The sequence below is a fragment of the Melozone crissalis genome, unplaced genomic scaffold (genome assembly GCF_028551555.1).
Source record: "Melozone crissalis strain CALT ecotype California unplaced genomic scaffold, PUWL_Pcris_2 ptg000014l_1, whole genome shotgun sequence".
In the NCBI taxonomy this organism is placed as follows: Eukaryota; Metazoa; Chordata; class Aves; order Passeriformes; family Passerellidae; genus Melozone; species Melozone crissalis.
In genome coordinates, this window is record NW_026535792.1 from 2,666,404 (window position 1) to 2,684,512 (window position 18,109).

Below are 18,109 nucleotides of genomic sequence, written 5' to 3' on the forward strand. Positions count from 1 at the left end.
TTTCCAGGTATCAGATCCAGGCACTGAATATGTCATTGACACTGTGTGTAGAGTTTCACCTGCTGTTCCTCCAGGACTTAAGCCCAGAGATGGATTCTCACTTCTGGCTGTAGTTAACGCTCCTGGAAATGCTGTAACTCCACGCTGAGCTTTTGCCAAACATATGCACAAAGTGATTAAAGTTTCATTTGCAGTCAGTTTTTGAAGTGGACTTAAATTCCTTCCAGTACACTTGCTCCCACGTAATTCATCCTTGGCTCTGCTGTGACAGCACATTTCAAACACATCATGGCTGTTATTCATTATTATGCCTTCGACGCAATGTTCGTGAATTTTAACTGAAGATTTATTTTGATATAAATTTTTTCAGAATGACAGCAACTATCTGATTGTTTCACAAAAAAAAAAAAAAAAAATCTGGCATTCCTGCTGTATTTGAACTCTCTGCTTTTGTACATGGAAAGAAAAAAAATCTCCAACCCTGAATGTTTAGTTATTCTGTAACCAGGCATTTCAGGTCAAAGACACTGAAGGGATCAAAAAAGATAAGCAAAATTAAAACACCAAGGTCAGACAAATTCTTCCCAAGAGTAGTGAAGACAAATCTGAGGAGGAAACAGAACACAAATCAGATAAATCAGATCTTATCTCCACTTTGCTTCCTGGCCAAAGATGCTGAAAGTGTCTCCAAGAAGTAAAAAGATATCTCACAATGACCAGTGCCAGTGTTGTCAGGAGACACAGAATCAAGCACACCCTCACTGGAGAGGAGCACTCCTGAGCATGCTTGTGGTTCTCTGGAAAAGGAGAGGATTACTGGGCACAAGAGCCAACTCTAACCAGTGGGGAACTGGTTTCATTTCCATGTACATCATGCTGAGTCCTAAACATATCTCAGCCACCTACCTGCATCCTGACCCTAGATCCTGACCCTAGATATATACGTGAAGCCATGTAGAAAATTGGGATGAAAAGGAACCTTCTGGGGTTTTGCAGTCACCATCCTTATGTTAGTCACCTCTTCACCATGGCCAGTGTCTCTATCCCTCTACTCAGAGATTGTTCTGTGGGGGCCAAGTGTCTTCTTTGAGCTTTCCCAAGGCCAGAAGTTTGATTGTGAGACCACTTATGTCCTATTGCTGTGCACCCTGGCAAGAAAAAGCTCCAAAGATGCTAGAAAAGTGTTCCCCACACTGGTGGCACTTCTAGAAAGATCCAGCTGGAATTGAGAAGGAAAGACAGCACGATTTACCATGTGGTAGGATGTCCTGCATGGACATGCTTCCAGCAGCAGGGAGCAGCTCTTGTTTCCTGGGGGATGCATTTCTGAGCTCCCATCTCATTGCTGCCAGGCTGAGGCTGAGCAGTGAAACATCTCTGTTTGGGGAGCACACGTCTGCTGGGTGTATTTCACAGGTGCTGCCCAGGGAAACTCTGGATGTGAGATGGGATTCAAAGGATTAATCACAATTAACAATTAACATTGAACAAAGCTTCAGTGCCAGAGATCATAAAATCATAGAATGGCCTGGGTTGGAAGGGACCATAAAGATCATCTCATTCCTATACCCTTGCCGTGGGCAGGGACAACTACCACCAGACCAGATTGCTCCAAGCCCTGTCACACATGGCCTTGAGCACTTTATTTGAAGCTGAAAACCACCGAGAACAGGACAAACACGTGGATACTACACCTGCCATCTGCAGTTCAGCTGGAGCTAACCAGAGCTAGCTGTGTGTCCCAAGCCCATTGGTGAGATGCATCTCTCTTGCTTTGCAGTGTGCAGCTCCATCCATGAATCAGCTCCCCATTTCAGGGGGGAGGAATCCTCCTTTCCCAACGTGGCTGTCACAAAAAGCAGCACATCAGTCTGCAGAGCCTCTTAGCAGACTATTGACTTAGCCAGGCATTACCAGTACCTGTAAAAGTGGGATGGCAAAATCTCTGACTGCTGCTTCAAGCTTTGCATGCAAAGTTTTTTCCTCTGGTAAGATGCTCTGACAGCCTTAGAATGGCCATTCACTGGAAAAAAAAAAAAAAAGAAAAAAAAGGATAATATCTGCTTTATCAGGACATGCTTCCTGTATGCAATGAGGACTGAGCCAAGCAGAGTGAACATTATAATTTATTTTCACTGAAGAGTAACTTATTACTGAGTGTCATTCTACTCAGCGTGCTCTTCTAATACTGATTATGCCAATAACCTGAGCAAACAAACTGGAAGTTGCTACAGCTCATGCTTTGGCAAAAGGTCATTCACCTCGTGCTGTAAATGGTCCCACTAAAGAGGTGTGTTTTTCAGGGGCTGGAGTGTACCTCACCTGCTGAACTGGCCTTCACACATGACTCAGGAGCAGAGTGAATCACAGCTGGTAGCATACCCAGAGCAGCAGCACAGGGAGCCTGGTATTACCACGGTGCTGGAGGAGATGTCTTCGGATGACAGGGCTTAAAGAAGAAATGTAGCTTCCTCCCTGCTGGGAACTCCACGTTTCTGGTGAGTTAGCAGAGATTAACGGGCATTCCTGCTACACTGGCTGCTGGGTTAATTTATAGCTATCTGTAAAAAAAGGATTATTTATTTATTCCAGTTAGAAAGCTTGAATCCTTGGAAATTTTAAGTGAAGGCAGACTTTTCAAGGAGAGACTGTCTGAATGGCGAGTAAGAAGCAGGCTGAGGTAACTCCTGATTATTAAAGCAGTCAAAGAAAAATAACTTAGATATATATAATATAACTTAGATTTTTTTTCTTTAGCTTTTTAAAGGTTTTAGAGGTTAAAAAATAGCCCAGACTGCCTTCTTGCCTTAATATTTTAAATATTAAACAATTCCTTGTGTTCCTTAATGGGGCTCAGACCTTAATGTGCCTTTATAAACCTTACCATCCATTTGTATGTCTGTGGTGTGACATTGTATATATATCCTCTATGAATCCCAAAGACAGGACATCCCACTTTAATACTGTGTTTGAAATAACTGACCCATTTTAACACAATCTGCTAAGATAGGACAACCACCAGAGAGAGAGTCTGGATGACAAGAGGAGACTAATTTAAAAAGACTGAGATGTTCTAAATGCATTGTCCCATACTGTGTAGTGAGCTTTGAATACGGAGCCCAGAGGGACGTTATCATCTCAACAGAAGCTGTACTTGATGGTCTTTCCAAAAGATTTCCCCCCATCTTTACTTAAACCAGTATAATACATATCTAAAGACTTCTCATTTGCAGAATGAAGGTAAAATGTGTTTTGGTGAGCAGCCATGAATATCAGAGCTGACAAAAACCAAGCACAGGGTGGATTCACAGCACCACGTGCTGTGCCCTGGCTGGGAAGAGTCCACGTGCAGCTGTGAAGGTGTGTGTTCCTGTGTTCCCACATGGCACAGCCCCCTTGCTGGATTATGCCAGCATTCAGAGCACCAATCCCTCAGCTCTGCCTTCTGCATGTGACATGTCTCAGATCTTCAAGGGCTTTCCATTATGAGAAATGGTTTTACCATTTAAGTGCTGGGATCAATGCATAGAGCAAAAAGCAGTCCCTTGACATTTTCCTGTAGTATCTTGAGATTTCATTGAATGCCAGCAAAGTCCACAGATCCACAGGAGGATTTGAAATAGCGTTGTTGTGTGACTCTTTGTTCCTGAAATACATAATACTGTACAGATTTTGCAGCTTTTGATGTTAAAATCCCATTTGTAAGAAGAAAAAAGACGTTCAGGAGTCAATATAAACTCAAAATAACACGGTAAAATGTTTCCTGAGAGGCACTGGCCTCTTTGTTCTTTCTGCCTCCTTCCATAGGAGCATAAAATGGATGAGCTCTCTCTCATTTGAGTTTCCCCTGTTGTAAAGTTGGGGAAGCAACCTCAGAAGGGTCTTGGGTGCCTTCAGAGGGACAGGAAAACAAAGAGCACACTTGGAGTTGCAGAGGCGTGGATCTAAGGGCTCGTCCCTGTCCATCAGCCACCAGAGTCACTGCTGGATGTGCACAGGGAGCCATGGAAGAACATCCCCCACCTGTCCCAGCTGGTCTCGTGGAGCAGTGCTCGCCCACGGTGGGATGTGGGCAGCAGGGCAGAGCAGCTGTGTGGGGGAGGCTGCAGGAGATGCCTTGAACAATCTCTTCCAGCTGGAAGATCCAAGCTCCTCAGAGCATGTCCAGCCCAACTGTGGGAGTCACTGTTTTCTTACTGGGGAAACTGGTGGTTTAGGCAGAATTCTGCCCAGTCTCTGCTGGAGTAGACACACTCACCTGAGAACACTTTGTTTTGTAGCTTTGGTGAATGAAACTAATTTTGTTAATGTGATTTAGATGTAAAAGATCTCTAAAATAACAGAAGTTTCCCTTAAGGACATTTTACTTAAATGTCCTATTAATGCACAATAAGGGTCCATTCTGTTGCTGTGTTTTACCCACAAAGTTCTGGCCTCCCATATCTGGGGAGATTTGGCTGCTGGTCACTACTTGATGAAGTAGCAAAGTACTTCCAGCAGCTTTCCAGCATCCCTGCTGTGCACAGACACCAGGAGGTAGCCCACAGCTTATGAAACACCTTGGGGGAAAATCAGCAACATGCTTGTCAAATATCCCTCTTTGAGCAAATGATTACTCAGAAGCCTTGCACAGCAAGATTTAACACATTCAAGTGCCACTTCTTATTAGGGTGTAGCTGACTTGTAACTTATTTTCATTGTCACCAAGGCCTTATTTCCTCCTTTGTGAGGGGTGATCCATGTGAATAAGCTAAAGGTTACCTGGATGGAAGGGTAATTGGCACGCCTAACTGCAGGGAGCAGCTTTACCCATATTTTCTGAAATACAAAGGGGACCACATACTTGAGAGTCCCCTCCTCTAAGAATTGCTAGCAGGTGGTTTTCTGGCAGCAGGGAGTAAGCCTGCATGCCTGGTTAGCTATAAAATGTGAACTTTGAATTGTGAAGACATTGAGAATGGGGGGGAAAATAGTAGCAATCATTAGGTCTATAACCGACGGGACAAATGTTTCCCTGAGGAGTCAGCAGCAGCGTTGTTGACACGCCTGGCACAGTGGAACATGCTTGGGAAGCAAGTTTCAGACAGCACCAGGCCACACAGCAAAGGCAGGTAAAAGCTGGGAATATCAGACTGTCATAAAAGTCTTCATATAATAATTAATGGCCTGTGGGGCCAGAATGTCTGGGGGATGCCTGTGTGTTGTGGTGTGGCTGACCTGCCAGTGGGCGATGGCCAGTGAGCCATGGGCTGGGGAGAGCCACCTCAACATGTCACCAACTCACAGTGGGCAGCCAGGAACCCCTGCTCAGGGCAGGGCCCTTTGAAGGACGCTGAAGAACTAATTTGAAGGAGCAGCCATAAAAGTTGGATGGATGCCACTTATAAATGAGGGACTAAAGGTCAAGGAGGACTTTCTGTTTCCTTGAGGGATGGGAGACACGGTAGCCTCAATGGCAAGCCAGCCTTGCCTCCTCTTGGAGCTCAGCCTTCCACTTCCTCATCTCCACGCCCATATTCTGCCATCCATGGGTTGGCAATAGGTAGTCACATGCAAAGTATATGTTCTCTAGGGATTATGGCAGGGGAGCAAGCAGGGAGGCTTTGTTAGCTGGGGAGGGGCTGGCTCACAGCAGCTGAGCTCACATCTGTACAGGCTCACCTCGGGCAGCAGATGCAGTGCCAGACCCCTCTGCTGTCACCTTGGTGGCCCAGGGATTTCTGCACCCTGTCCTGGCAGGTCAGACTCATGTTCTCAGGAGGAAACAGATGCTGGGATACATGAGATCCCCTCTCTGCATAGAGCTGGAGTAGGGAGGGGAATCAGGTTCTCTGTCAACTCCTTAGTCTCTCTGTCTTTTGCAGGCATCTCCACGCTGAAGAAATACTGTGAAGGTGTGATCCATCACATCTGCATACACAAATATGAAGTTCTTCTGGATAATTCCATTTTTCCTGCTGCAAGGTAGAGTCTTGGCTCAAAGGATAATGGTGTGGGTAAAGTAGGTGCATGTGCACATGTGCAAAGACCTTAACTTCCTGGAAATATAGTTTCTTTCTTTCTTTCTATGGGGCTATTTTCCTCAGTGTACACCAGCAGCAGCCTGACTGAGCCAAGGAAAAACTCTCACCCCTGTTCCAGAACTGGGTGTCATTCCCATCTGCATTCTGTGTGCATGTTCTGTTCTTGGGGTTGGCCACACTTATATGTTGGTTTCTCTGCAGAAAGAAGCTTTTCTGATAAAAATTACTAGAGTCAAGCTGTGTATACAAGCCAGCCTGATAAGTAAGAATTTCTTGCTGGAGGACTGCAGTCCAGAGTCGGATTTCCAGGACTGGTCTGGGCAAGGCAACTCTTTGGTGAATTGTGGCACATGGAGCTGCCTCTCTGTGGTGGGAGATGGGGGATGTGGAAAGGCCTTACCAGCATTCTGAAATCTTTGCAGCCCTGCTGCCTCACCATAATGGGGTCTGCAGCCAAAAACACTCTCCACTTCTCAGTGCATGAGTTCAGGCTGTGCACTCAGGGCTGTGTTCTGCCTGCTTGGAGAGACATGCTGGGCAACCCTGGGAGTGAAGGGGAACGTCACCTCCAGTCTGAAGGGCTGCAGTGAGTGACTATTGCATCTTTGTCTTTCCACCACAGCTGAGGCAGAGCACAAGTACCTCCCAACCACCCTGGCCAGCACACACATGGATGAGCACACAGCAGGCAACATTACCCTTCCACTGGGCTTGGAACTGGAAGAGCTGGAGGAGCTGCTCTGGTTCTTCCGCAGAGAAGACCGTAAGTCCCCATTGGTGTTCCTGGGCTGAGACACAGTCCTTGGCTGTCAACTTTCTTGCCTAACAGAGATGCCTGAGGAGGTGATTTACCCCAGACACACAAACCCTCAGTCTTGCCTCTGGAGTAAGCAGGCCATAGGTGAAGATAGGCAGGAGGCTTTGCTGAGATTGTGTCTTTGGGGTTCAGCCTCTTTCCAGGCAGAGCCTGCCAAGAGAGCAAAGGTCTCCTGTGATTTTGGCAGGGTGGAGGGAGCAGATTGACATAGCAGCAGGTCAGCGTCATGAGGATCAACTTCAAAGCCACAAAAATCAAGGACAGAGCATCTTGGATGTCCTCAGAAAACCCCTGGCCAGGCCCTATGGGTCACACTGTGCTGTGCCTGCTAACACTCCCTCTCTGCTTTCCCTCAGCCTCAACATGGAATTACTCTGTTCTTGCGCTGTCCCTCGCGACCATGATTTTGGGTCTCGTTCTTCTGACCATTAACATTGTGCGAAACAGGTGAGACAGGAAAATTTGAGAATCTTTTGGTCTGTGGTGGTGCCCTGAAAGCCTCCCAGGCAAACAGCCACAGGGGTTTGGCAGGGCAGGACAAGCCCTGAGTGATGGGGAGAAGAGCAAATTCCTTTTGAACCATTTGCTCGCCTTGTGTCACTTGGAACAAGCCCCTTCTCTGGGCCCTGGATGGAATAAAGGTCTGCACGGCTCTGCCCAGCCCAACAGGGCTGCTGGGAGGGAAGTGGTGGTAACTGTGGTGTGAGGTGCTCTCCCTCTAAGTACAGGGCCTCTGGGGCAGGACTCCCAGCCTTTCCCCATCCACATCCCCACAGAGTTCCCCGGTGGCTGCACAACCCCGCAGCTGAGGAGCAAGTCACTGTTTGCTAGGGCACGAAAACGTAGCACTGAGTCAGACGAGAGAAGCGCTAAGGCTGCGAGCCTGCCTCGCTCTCCCTCTAGTGACGGCTGGCTGCGTGCTGCTCCTGGCGTCAGGAGCTGGGCGCTCCAAGTGTGAATCGCACAGCCGTGTGTGCTCAAACACTTCAGAGCACTTACCTGGCACAGCTCACCTGGCGGCGTTCGCCCACACGCAGCTGGCGTGTTCCAGGAACACGGTGTAAATTGATGGCTGTGACCCTCAGCGGGGTTGGTGCCCTCAGATGTGGGCTGGGCTTGCTGCTTCACTTCATGTGTCCTTGTTGTGCCTTCCCTGCAGGAAAAGGAAAATCCTCGTGAACGGAGAAACAGCTCAGCCCACACAGGAGGCTGACCTCGATGCTAAGCAAGCCCTGATGCCTGTGCAGGAATACAACCTGGCTGAGCCACTAAAGCAGCAGCCAGGGCCCCAGAGACCAGGGGACGTGATGGTCCAGTGGAAAGATGGGACTGTCACATCCCTGTACACAGAGACGTCTGAGGAGGCCATATAGTGGCAGCTGGAGTCAGCCCATTTAGGCCTTAAGGAAGGTATCAGAATGTCTCAGTTCACAGGGGTGCCAGTTTAAAAATGCAGTTTAACCTGGAGAAAGAAAAGCGTGAAACAAGAAAGCAGCAGAGTTGCACCTGCAGGAGAGGCCCTGGGCTCATCTCCTGTCTGGCTGGTGTTCCCCCACTGCTCTGGCTGCTTCCAGCCTTCCCTCCAGTGCCAGCTTCCTCTCCTCCCTCAGGTGCTGCAAACAGGTTTGACCTGAGCCAAGGAAGTAAGTGGGAAGCTTGGCCTGCAGTCAGCCAGGGAAAGCAGCCTCACTTCCCATCAGGAAAACAGCAACACTGAAGCTGAGACATTTTTATTCTTTTCAGAGTCCTCTTTATTAAAATACTTTCCAAAGTGGTTGATCAAAATGCCATATTGAATCTGTCAGTAAGGTCATATATATATATTTATATGGCTATATGTACAAATATACACATGGATATTTTACTCTGCAAAGTAACTGCAACTCCAGGGAGAAGCAGAACATTTAATCTGATAGAGCACCTGAAACCAAACATCCAGCCCTTGACCCTGGCTCAGGCACAGGTAGAGCCTGGTCTGCTCCAGGATTCCCTTTGTGTCCTTCACTGGGCATGCGTAGAAACCATGAAATAATTTAGGACATTACTGGAAATACATCAGTCTTTTAAACACAGACTTCGCAGACCATGTCCTTGTCAGCAAAGCATCTCTTTGCAAAGCCTTTGGAAAGGGATGCTATAGTGTAAAAAGCTGAGCAAAAAAGCAGCAATTTTGGTGTGACTTAGCTTGATGTGTGGATATAGGTTACAGGCCACCTGAGGCCTTTAAGCAGCTGAAACATTATCTGCACCTTTTTTATCTGGATTTTAAAAAAAAATAAAATTTCCTCCTACTTATTGCTTAGTCGGGGACCTGTGGGATGAATGAGATGGGTGCCTCCATGCTGGATTAATGATTAGTTCCTCATTCCTGGGCTTCGGTAGTTGTGGGCCAGGTGCCCAAGCTGGCTGGTGGCCGTGGAGTTGTCCCTTCCCCTCCCAATGGTATCCAACAGCTCTGGCTCCTCTGGAAGCTGCTGCATCCTCACAGAAAACTGGGCTGGCTGCAGTGGCAGTAGCAGGACAGGGTACAAACAGCGGGCAGGGGCAGGCAGAGCGATGCCACAGCCCATGTCAGACCCCGGCACTTTGCCTGCTCGCCAAGTTGCCACTGCTGGCTTTGCCTTGGCACAGAGACCGGGGCTGCCGTGTGCCAGCGGCTGCTGCAGTGCCCATGAGTCCATCATGGAAGGTCCCAGCTCCTGTGGAGCTGGGGGGATGGATGAGGGTCTCTCTCCTCCCTCTCTGCAGCCCACAGGGACGTGTCCTAAAATATCTTGAAGCCTTTCAGCAAGGTGAGCGTGGGAGCCTTCCTTTTGCTCTGAGCCCGCGAGGACTTGACGGTGACCAGCTTGGCCTGGGCCACCGAGGGCATCTCCTTGTAGTTGACGGGGGCGAGGGTGTTGAAGGTGCAGGTGGCCAAGCTGTGGTGGGTGGGCAGGGCCACGGGCGTGGCCACGGGCGGGCAGGGCCGCTCCTCGGAGATGAAGAGCGGCCGCACGGGGAGGCTCCACTCCGCCTGGCGCCGCACCTCCCGCACGGCCTCGTGGAACACGTGCTGCACCCGAGCGAAGTCCTGGCATGCCGACACCTCATGGAAGAGGCACCCGAACCTGCTGGCGAGGGACATCCCTTCTGCTGAGAGCACCTGCCTGGCGAGAGCAGAGGGGATGGGTGCAGGATCCCTTGGGGCACGGCAGCCACCCGAAAAAGGTGCAGGTAACAGATCCTGCATCCCACACCTCCTTCCCAGAGAGCACCAAGGTAGCACCTGCCCATCCCTGCCCTGGGACATGAATCCAAAAGAGTTCTGCTTTTCCCAAAATCCCAGAATAATGGTCTCTTTGTGTCCCTGGGGAATCACACAGCTTCTCCTGGTAGGGATGTGTTCCAGCAATCCAGGGGTGGGTGTGATGACAGTGCACTGGGAAGCAGGGAGGAGGAGATGGGGCAGGTCCTTGCTGTGGGGAGGGGGATACCTCCATCCTGGGAGCACGAGGGCTTCAGCAATGCATGTGACTCAGGGGCCCGTGGGACCACAGAGCAGCACAAAAGGCCAGAAAAACATATTGGGCACATCCAGTCCTGGCAGTGGGGCTGGAACTAGAGGGCTCCAGGGAAAGGAAGGGCATGTCCAGAGGGGCTTCTCTGGCTCAAGCCCTGCCAGGGATGTGACGCTGCCTCGCCACTCAGCCAAAAAACATCCTACTGAAAATACCAACGGGCTCAAAATAAACACATCAGCCCTGGGGCAGGAAATTCAGGGATGTGGGAGGATGTTCAAATGCTAATGGGGGTGGAAATACCCGTGAAGAAATCAGATTTGGGTCGGGCACGCCAGCAGGAGGGATGGGGATGTGTGAGCTCTCTCCCACGGGGAGCAGGCAGCCTTACCGCGTGCCCGGTACCTGTACTGCTCCATGTCCAGCTTGTTTCCCAGCAGGAGCACGGGGCAGCGGCGCTGGCAGCCCTGCGCGTGCAGGGCGAGCACCTCGAGGTAGCGCTGGCAGCCCTCGAAGCTCTTCCTGCTGTCGATGCTGTAGACAACCAGGAAGGCGCTGGCCCAGCACAGGTAGCGCTCGCAGTTCCCGGGGCCATCCTGGCGTGGGAGCAGTGGCTGAGCCCCAGTCCAGTCGTGGTCCAGCCATGGTCCAGCTGGTCAGCACACCCCCAGTGCCTTACCTGGTCAGCAGTGTCCATCACCTTCAAGAGCACAGGCTGCTGGTCCACCAGCTCCTCCGAGGAGTAGGTGTCCTCTGCAAGAAGAAGGGTGGTTGTGAGGATGGGCTGGCACATCCTGTCTTCTTCAAAGCCAAGCAAAACTCAGGATGCTTCGGATACCATGGAAAAATTTCAGCCCTGATGAGGAGCATCCTCCACCAAGTCCTCCCACCTTACTCCTTCCTGAGACAACATTATTTTGGGGGGTTGGTGGTGATGTTGCTGGGCAAGCCTGGCTAGGAGCAGTTATTTCTCCCCATGTGCTGCAAGCGTGGGCTCCCACAGGAGAAGGAGGGAGGGGAAGGAGCTTGGCACAACAATCGCTGCACCCAGGGCTCGGCCCTTATCTAAAAGCCATGGCCTGATGAGATAAAGCAAGCTGGGGGCTTGACATGGGACTGTTTCCCAATAAATCAAGCGAGAGGAATAGTCCTTTCTTATGGAAGGAGGGCAGGCAGGGAGAGCCGTTGAGCCATTCCCCCAGGAGAAAGATGCTTTCTTTGGGCCAGCTTTTAACCGATGCGTTTCGGAAAGGTTTTGACGTGGGAAGATAAAACCACATTCCCAAAAATATCTGAGGAAGAAAGGATTTATCCTTCTTTCTAAGAGTCACTGAATTATTAGCGGCTGGAGTTGGTTCTTGGACAATGTCCATATCTCCTTAATGTCCCTGATAAATCACTTATGGTTCTTCCCCACAGCCTGGAGTCAGGCCTAGGAAAATAGTTATTAATTACTCAAATGAATGGAAAAAAAAATACCCAGAACTGCTCACTGCAAAACTCAGCCCCAGGGTTGCCTGCTGTGCACCCGTCCTCATTTCCTCAGCCTTTTCCCTGCCCAACAGACATGAGATGCTCCTCAAAGAGCCTCAAGAATTCAGCTTTTGGTTTTTTGGGGGCAATGCAAGGAGCCAACGTTCCCATGGGAAGTCCCCCCAGAGAGGGCACTGCTTTCACCTCTGTTTTCACAGATGGTTTTGGGTTAAATCCAGCCCTTGTTTTCTGTATAATTTTGGGTGGGTTGTTTTCTTCTTTCCCCTTAAATTCATGGGAAACGTGGGAGATGGGAAGGATGCTCCATGGGATAAGAATGTGCCTTACCCAAGTTGGGATCATATTCACTGATGAACCTCTTGGTTAGAAACTTCACGGTCAGAGCTGCAGGAGGTGAAAGAGGCAGGTGAGGCAGGTGTCCCCTGGCAGTGCGCTCCCCGATGCCCTGCCCTGCCCGTCTCACCTGACTTGCCGGCCCCTCTGCACCCCAGGATGGCCACGTTGCACTCGGGGAGGGCGCTCTGGGGCGGCCGCTCGCTGCTGGCTCGGGGTTTGCCGAACATCGAGGACATCCTCGGTCCTGCGGGACAGAGCGGGGGGACATGGAGCACCCGCTGCCCCGTCGGATGGGCACCTTCTCACTGCCTGGCTCGTGGGTGCCCCAGCCTGGGGGAGAGAAGGGTGGGAGATCCCCTCTCCTCCATCCGCATCCCGAGGCTGGCTGGCATCCTCATCCCACAGTGGCGGCCAGCACCCCACCGAAAGAGAAGGACCCCCCAGCCCTCTGGCCACCCATCACACCTCAGAAAGAGAAGAGAAACGCAGCCTCCCACCTTAAAACCCAGGCCCGGAGGGGACGCGGGGCTCTCCGTGAGCGCGGGGCCGGGGCAGCAGCTGCCCCTGCACGGCCGGGGCTGCGATGAATGAGGCAGGCGGAGGCGAGCGCGGCTCCCGCTGCTCGGGCTCCAGCCAAACTCCTTGTAAGGAAAGCTGCCACGCCGCGGGGCCGGACACGCTGCCCCGGCCACCCGAGGACGGTCCCCGCGGCAGAGCACACGCGGCACCCCGAGCTGCCCCGGCTTCGGGCAGGGACCCCCGGTCCCAGACCTGCCGTGCCTCGGCTTGGCGGCCACCTGGCCGTGTCAGGCACCTTCCTGAGCGCGCAGCTCCTCGCCGTGTCCCGGCAAGCCCAAGCCTGGTCCCTCTGCCCCGGCTGAGGCCGGCGCACTCATCCCAGCTCCGGCAGGCAGGAGCAGACCCGGAGCTGCCGGTGCAGCCGCTGCCCGGCTCCTTCGGACACAACCAAGCCCTGACACCTTCCGCTGCCGGCAGAGGCTTTCCAGGGAGAGAAATTCCCTTCTGCCACCCAAAAGCCTCGGTGCCAAGAGGAAGAGGGAGCCCGGGGAGTACTCACCAGTGCCCGTACCAATCCATCAGCCGGCACCCAGCGGCTCTGAGCCCGAGTAGGTGGCGGAGGCTGAAGTCAGCGTTGTCATGGCGATCACAGCCATTTGGGATAGGGCTCGATGCCCGGGACCACAGGATGCGGCCCCAGGGCCGGCCCCGAGGGACTGCGGGGGGGCCGAGGCTGCTCCGCGGCCATGCGGGGCTGCTGCGCCCTTGGGAATATTGCCCGGTAATACAGGCAGGGTATTTTTTAGCCCTCCCAAAATAGTCTGGGAGTGTGGAAGCCCCTGCAAGCCCCAGGGATGGGGAGGATGGGGATCACAGGGATAACTCCCCTGCAGGAAGCAGAGCTCCTCTGAGGAGCCTTTACCACAGACCCCCTTTGGTCACAGAGTGCCTAAAAGCAATTTGAACTAAACATGGTATTTTAAGCTGGGTATCTATGAGGATCAATGACAGTGGTGTAAGTGCAAAATTCTTCTGTTCTTCCCTAAACTTGGATTTTTGGGGTAACCTGCTGTGGCCATGATCCTGAGGCAACAGCTTTGCCATCATGCACTGCCTGGAAAGTTCCCAGCTGCTGGGATGAAGGGGTTAAGGAGGGAGCAGAAAATAGACCTTCAACAGGATGAGCTGCTCAGGTTAAATTATTCATCAAAACAAAACACCAGCTGCAAACTAATCACAGGTAGTGATGGGGAGATCCAGGAAGGAGCCCCCAAGTGAGCCCTCTTGTCAGCCTTCCTTGGCACCCCATGGCAGAGCTGAAATGGGATTTCTAGCCAGAAAAATCTGTGATTAGCACACTAACAAGTGATGTGCCACAAATAACACTTTTCCTCACTGCCAAGCTCTGTGTCAGTAAACAGGGGTTTATCTCTTCCCACAGCCAGGTATTAGGGGGAGCTGGGCAAGCCCTGAGGCCAGAGGGGAGGTTTGTGGTGAGAAGAGGTTGCTGCACTTCCTTTTTCTCACCTTGAGATCCCCAGGTGAAGCACAGGCTGGCTTATGGCTCCTTACAGCTGGGATGGGTGTTGCAGATGCTGCTGCCATAGAAAGGGTCACAAAAGGTCTCTCTCTGCCCATGGTAACACTTGAGGAACAGCCAAGCTCCCTTCCCATGGCTGAGCTGGGTGGCAGTGAAATTTGCTGATGTTGTTTACCTCCCTGGGCTGTAAACTCCACATTTTAAAGAGAAAAAAAAAATAGTGTGGCCAGATCTTCTTCCCAGCCAAGCAAGTGTGTTGCCCTCCCCAGGCTGGGGACTGTTCCGTAGGGCATCATAAGAAGGATGCTTGAGAGTGGAGAAAGCAACACCTGGTTTCTCCTGAGTGGCTGGGCATATTCCATGAGATGATCCTGGCACCTCTGCCGTGCCCAGTGCTGGCTGGTGACACTGGAACCCTGCCTGAGCTTGGGGGGGCAGCTGAGCCTGGTGGATGCCTTTGCAGGGCCCTGGTCACGAGCTCAGCTATCTTTAGCCCAAGGTATTTATATTACAAGGCCACCGGGCAGCTCAGCAAAGGCATCAAAGGCTGGAGAAGGCCGAGGGGGCTGTGCAGGGGTACGGCACAGAGGGACATCGGGTGCTCCCCCAGCCCTGAGAGCTGCTGAGGTCCCAGGCGAGGATGACCCCAGAGGAGGAAGGTTCCCAGGCAGGGCCCCCGGAGCGGGTGCGTATCCGGGTGGAGGAGCAGTCGTTCTCGGTGGAGAAGGCCTTGCTGGTGGAGAGCAGTGAGTACTTCCGTGCCCTCTTCCGCTCGGGCATGAGGGAGAGCACGCAGGAGGAGATCGGCCTGGGGGAGCTGAGTGCAGCTGGGTTCCTCGCCATGCTGCAGGTGCTGGCGGGCGAGAGGCCCATCCTTGGCAGCGAGGAGACCTTCCAGGCAGTGGAATGTGCTGCCTTCCTGCAGGTGAAGCCCTTGGCCAAGTACTTGATCCACTCCATCAACTCTGACAACTGCATCCTGCTGTACCAAGCCGCTGCCATATTCGGCCTCCTGGATCTCTTCCACTGTGCCGCACTCTACATCAGGGACAGCTACGCTGAGCTGGAGGAGTACCTGGACTGCCTCCCCGATGACCTGCTGGCCTATGTGGAAGCCCTCCTCCCCAGCACCTTTGTGGCAGTGGGAGCCCATACACCCACCTTCGAGTTCTTGGAGGACCTCTCCAGGACCATCTGCTACCTGGACGAGGAGACCAACACATGGCGGACCCTCTCCTGCCTTCCGCTGAGCGCCAGCACATTCCTAGCCGGCATGGCAACCATGGATAACAAGATCTACATTGTGGGCGGCGTCTACGGGGCCAACAAGCAGGTGGTGGAGAGCAGCTTCTGCTACGATGCTGATGCCAACGCCTGGAGCGAGTTCCCCAGCCCTCACCAGCTGCGCTACGACGTCAGGCTGGTGGGCCACGAGGGCTACCTCTATGCCATTGGTGGTGAGTACGAGAAGATCTCGCTCAAGTCCGTGGAGAGGTACGACCTGGCCTCCAGCACCTGGACCTTCGTCTCTGACCTGCCGCAACCGAGCACGGCAGCGCCCTGTGCCCAAGCCTTGGGGCAGATCTTCGTTTGCTTGTGGCAGCCACTGGACACCACTGTCATCTATGAGTACGAGACCCAGCAAGACGCGTGGCTTCCCGTCACCGAGCTCAAGCGGCACCAGAGCTACGGGCACTGCATGGTGGCCCATCGTGACAACCTCTACGTCATGCGCAACGGCCCCTACGATGACTTCTTGCGCTGCGTCATCGACTGCTTCAACCTGACGTCCCGGCAGTGGAGTGCCCTGCCCGGGCAGTTCATGAACAGCAAGGGAGCTCTCTTCACCGCCATCGTCAGGGGTGACACCATCTACACTGTCAACAAGATGCTGACACTCCTCTACTCCGTGGAAGAGGAGACCTGGAAGCAGAAGAAGGAGCGTGCAGGTTTCCCACGCAGCGGCTCCCTGCAGACCTTCCTCCTGCGGCTGCCAAGACGTGACCACGACATCGCGACGTAGCTGCTCCCCCGTCCCACGTCAGGATGCTCTCCTTGCACATGGCCTCAGCTCTGCACTCACTGCTCCCCTGGGCTCCTACTCTTCCACAGAGCTGTGCTCAGGCCCAGGGATGCATCATGTTGGACCTTGGAGGTGACATTAAACCCTGCCAGAGGGAAAGGGCAGCTGCTGTCCCCTCTTCCTGCCCTGCACAGGCACAAAGCCCTGTCAGCCATAAGCTCACAAGCCAGCTGTGTGCAAGACATTGTGGCTTCTGCAGAGGACAGATTCCATAGAGATGCAAACATGGAATTTATTTATTCTGACTACACTCTGAGGGTGTGCAGCATTCCACCTCCTTTCTGCCTTGATGGGAAATCATTCATTACATGCTGGAATTAAAAGGAAAGCTATAGAAAAGCTTCTCATTACTGTGTTTTTCATTTACTCTTGAGTTTGGGGTTTTTCCTCCTGTGCTTCTGAAGGAAAATACCTCCTAACAGGGATCTGTGTCAGGACTCGCTTCTGCCCCTGAATGCTTTTTCAGCTGTGGCTCAGTTTCAGAGCCTTACGTGGGAGTGCAGTTCCCACAGAGCCCCACACTCCCCTGGGAATTCTCTGTGGCTGCAGCGGGGTCCTGGTAGGAGGAGGGGAGATGGGAGTGAAGGAAAGCAGGTCCTGGGCATCAGGTGCTTAATGTGCCAAGGGTTTTCTGGGACCTGGGAACCCTCAATCACCCCCCTCAGGCCCCAGCACAGACCCAATGGGGTGGCAAGTGCTGGCTCTCACCAGAACTTTCTTGAGCCAAGTCAGGGTCTTTTGAGGACATGGCAAAGCTTGGAAGTACAGAGTGCCAAAAGGGAATGAGGGCTAGGGAGCCATTACATGGCGATAACAGGCTTGCAGAGCTCCATAGCTTCCCATCAGATCCCACCACCTGGTGCTGAGGGCTCACAGCCCTCAACACCAGCTCTGGGGACAGCTGGTAGCACAGAGCTCCCCTTTGTGACCACAGATCAGGGCAGCAGCAAACCCAGACCCCAGCTCAGCTGGTTTCCCATCCATGGGGCAGGCTTTGGGCTGCCTGTGCTGTCCAGGCTGGGAGGGAACGGAAGGGATACCAGCTGGGATGCCTCAAATAACTCCGCTGCTGATCCCGCCAAGTTCTCAGCATTTTCAAAACAGTTCCCGCATTTGAGAATAAACCCACTCAATGCAACTGCAAACCAAAACAAACCAGAAAACCCCAGCCTGCACCCACAGCCAGATGGAAAACCACTGGATGTGCCTTGTCCCCATTTGCTCTCTGCCACTGGGCCAGGCCACCACCCCGATGTCACCCATGAGGGGACTGCTGCTGCTGGAGCTGCAGGCCTGGCGCGGACACAGGGGAGGCAGGGGACACCAACAGACCTGTCCCTGTCCCTGTCCCCTGCACTGTGGGCACTGGGAGCTGAGCAGCATTGCAGTCCCCAGGTGGAATGTTACAGCAACTTATCAAATAATTTTCCCCTTCCCAGACAAAGCCAATTAACATTTCACAGAATTCTGTGAATTAACATTTCACGTTGTCTTCTCCTGGGAGCAGCACATGGAAACATGTTGCTTTAAAACAATTTTAAGCTGAACAAACAGCTTAAACATCCATTAAAATGAAGTTAAAATAATTCTGTTACTAAAATATTTATGTTGGGCTCCTGTGGCCAACCTTAGACCACAGAACTTGGCAGGCTCACCCATTCCTTCCAGCTCTGACACCAAGTGATACAACCTCCTCCCCACTTCCACATGCTGCTCCACAGTTCAGGGCTTTACAAAGATATTTGTCAACAAATGCAAAAGGTTTTAAGATTTTAAGTGTAGCACTTGAGTGAAAGT

The 18,109-nt window shown here is 52.3% G+C and overlaps 3 protein-coding genes across 4 annotated transcripts; 2 read left to right on the forward strand and 1 right to left on the reverse strand.

The window, feature by feature from the left end:
- The first annotated feature begins 5,230 nt into the window (after positions 1 to 5,230).
- On the forward strand, positions 5,231 to 8,213 carry SLC51B (solute carrier family 51 subunit beta). The gene is made up of 5 exons (XM_054272987.1): positions 5,231 to 5,237; positions 5,865 to 5,894; positions 6,646 to 6,786; positions 7,197 to 7,287; positions 8,000 to 8,213. Exons 1-5 carry the CDS (start codon positions 5,231 to 5,233, stop codon positions 8,211 to 8,213), a joined length of 483 nt encoding a protein of 160 aa, XP_054128962.1.
- A 1,004-nt stretch (positions 8,214 to 9,217) lies between these two features.
- RASL12 (RAS like family 12) lies at positions 9,218 to 13,559 on the reverse strand. Of its 2 annotated transcripts, none has more exons than XM_054273089.1 (6): positions 13,249 to 13,559; positions 12,298 to 12,414; positions 12,162 to 12,218; positions 11,020 to 11,093; positions 10,746 to 10,936; positions 9,218 to 9,989 (listed from the first exon to the last, which is right to left on the reverse strand). In XM_054273089.1, the coding sequence occupies exons 2-6, from the start codon at positions 12,404 to 12,406 to the stop codon at positions 9,605 to 9,607; spliced, it is 816 nt and encodes a 271-aa protein (XP_054129064.1). In that variant the 5' UTR covers positions 12,407 to 12,414; positions 13,249 to 13,559; the 3' UTR covers positions 9,218 to 9,604. The 2 variants fall into 2 exon arrangements, with proteins under 2 accessions (XP_054129064.1, XP_054129063.1); XM_054273088.1 differs by having other exon boundaries at positions 12,298 to 12,500.
- Positions 13,560 to 13,657: 98 nt separating this feature from the next.
- KBTBD13 (kelch repeat and BTB domain containing 13) lies at positions 13,658 to 16,823 on the forward strand. Its single transcript, XM_054273082.1, has one exon. The coding sequence runs from the start codon at positions 14,870 to 14,872 to the stop codon at positions 16,250 to 16,252; it is 1,383 nt and encodes a 460-aa protein (XP_054129057.1). The 5' UTR covers positions 13,658 to 14,869; the 3' UTR covers positions 16,253 to 16,823.
- The last annotated feature ends 1,286 nt before the right edge of the window (positions 16,824 to 18,109 follow it).

Bases quoted from the DNA above. Each gene is read 5' to 3' on its own strand.
- SLC51B (XM_054272987.1), top strand. The intron at 5,895-6,645 runs GTGTGATCCATC...TTTCCACCACAG, and splicing joins GCTGAAGAAATACTGTGAAG to CTGAGGCAGAGCACAAGTAC. The intron at 6,787-7,196 runs GTAAGTCCCCAT...GCTTTCCCTCAG, and splicing joins GTTCTTCCGCAGAGAAGACC to CCTCAACATGGAATTACTCT.
- RASL12 (XM_054273089.1), bottom strand. From the start codon at position 12,406: ATGTCCTCGATGTTCGGCAAACCCCGAGCCAGCAGCGAGCGGCCGCCC. The intron at 11,094-12,161 runs GTAAGGCACATT...TTCTTCTTGCAG, and splicing joins TGAATATGATCCCAACTTGG to AGGACACCTACTCCTCGGAG. The intron at 10,937-11,019 runs GTAAGGCACTGG...CTCCCACGCCAG, and splicing joins TGATGGACACTGCTGACCAG to GATGGCCCCGGGAACTGCGA.
- KBTBD13 (XM_054273082.1), top strand. From the start codon at position 14,870: ATGACCCCAGAGGAGGAAGGTTCCCAGGCAGGGCCCCCGGAGCGGGTG.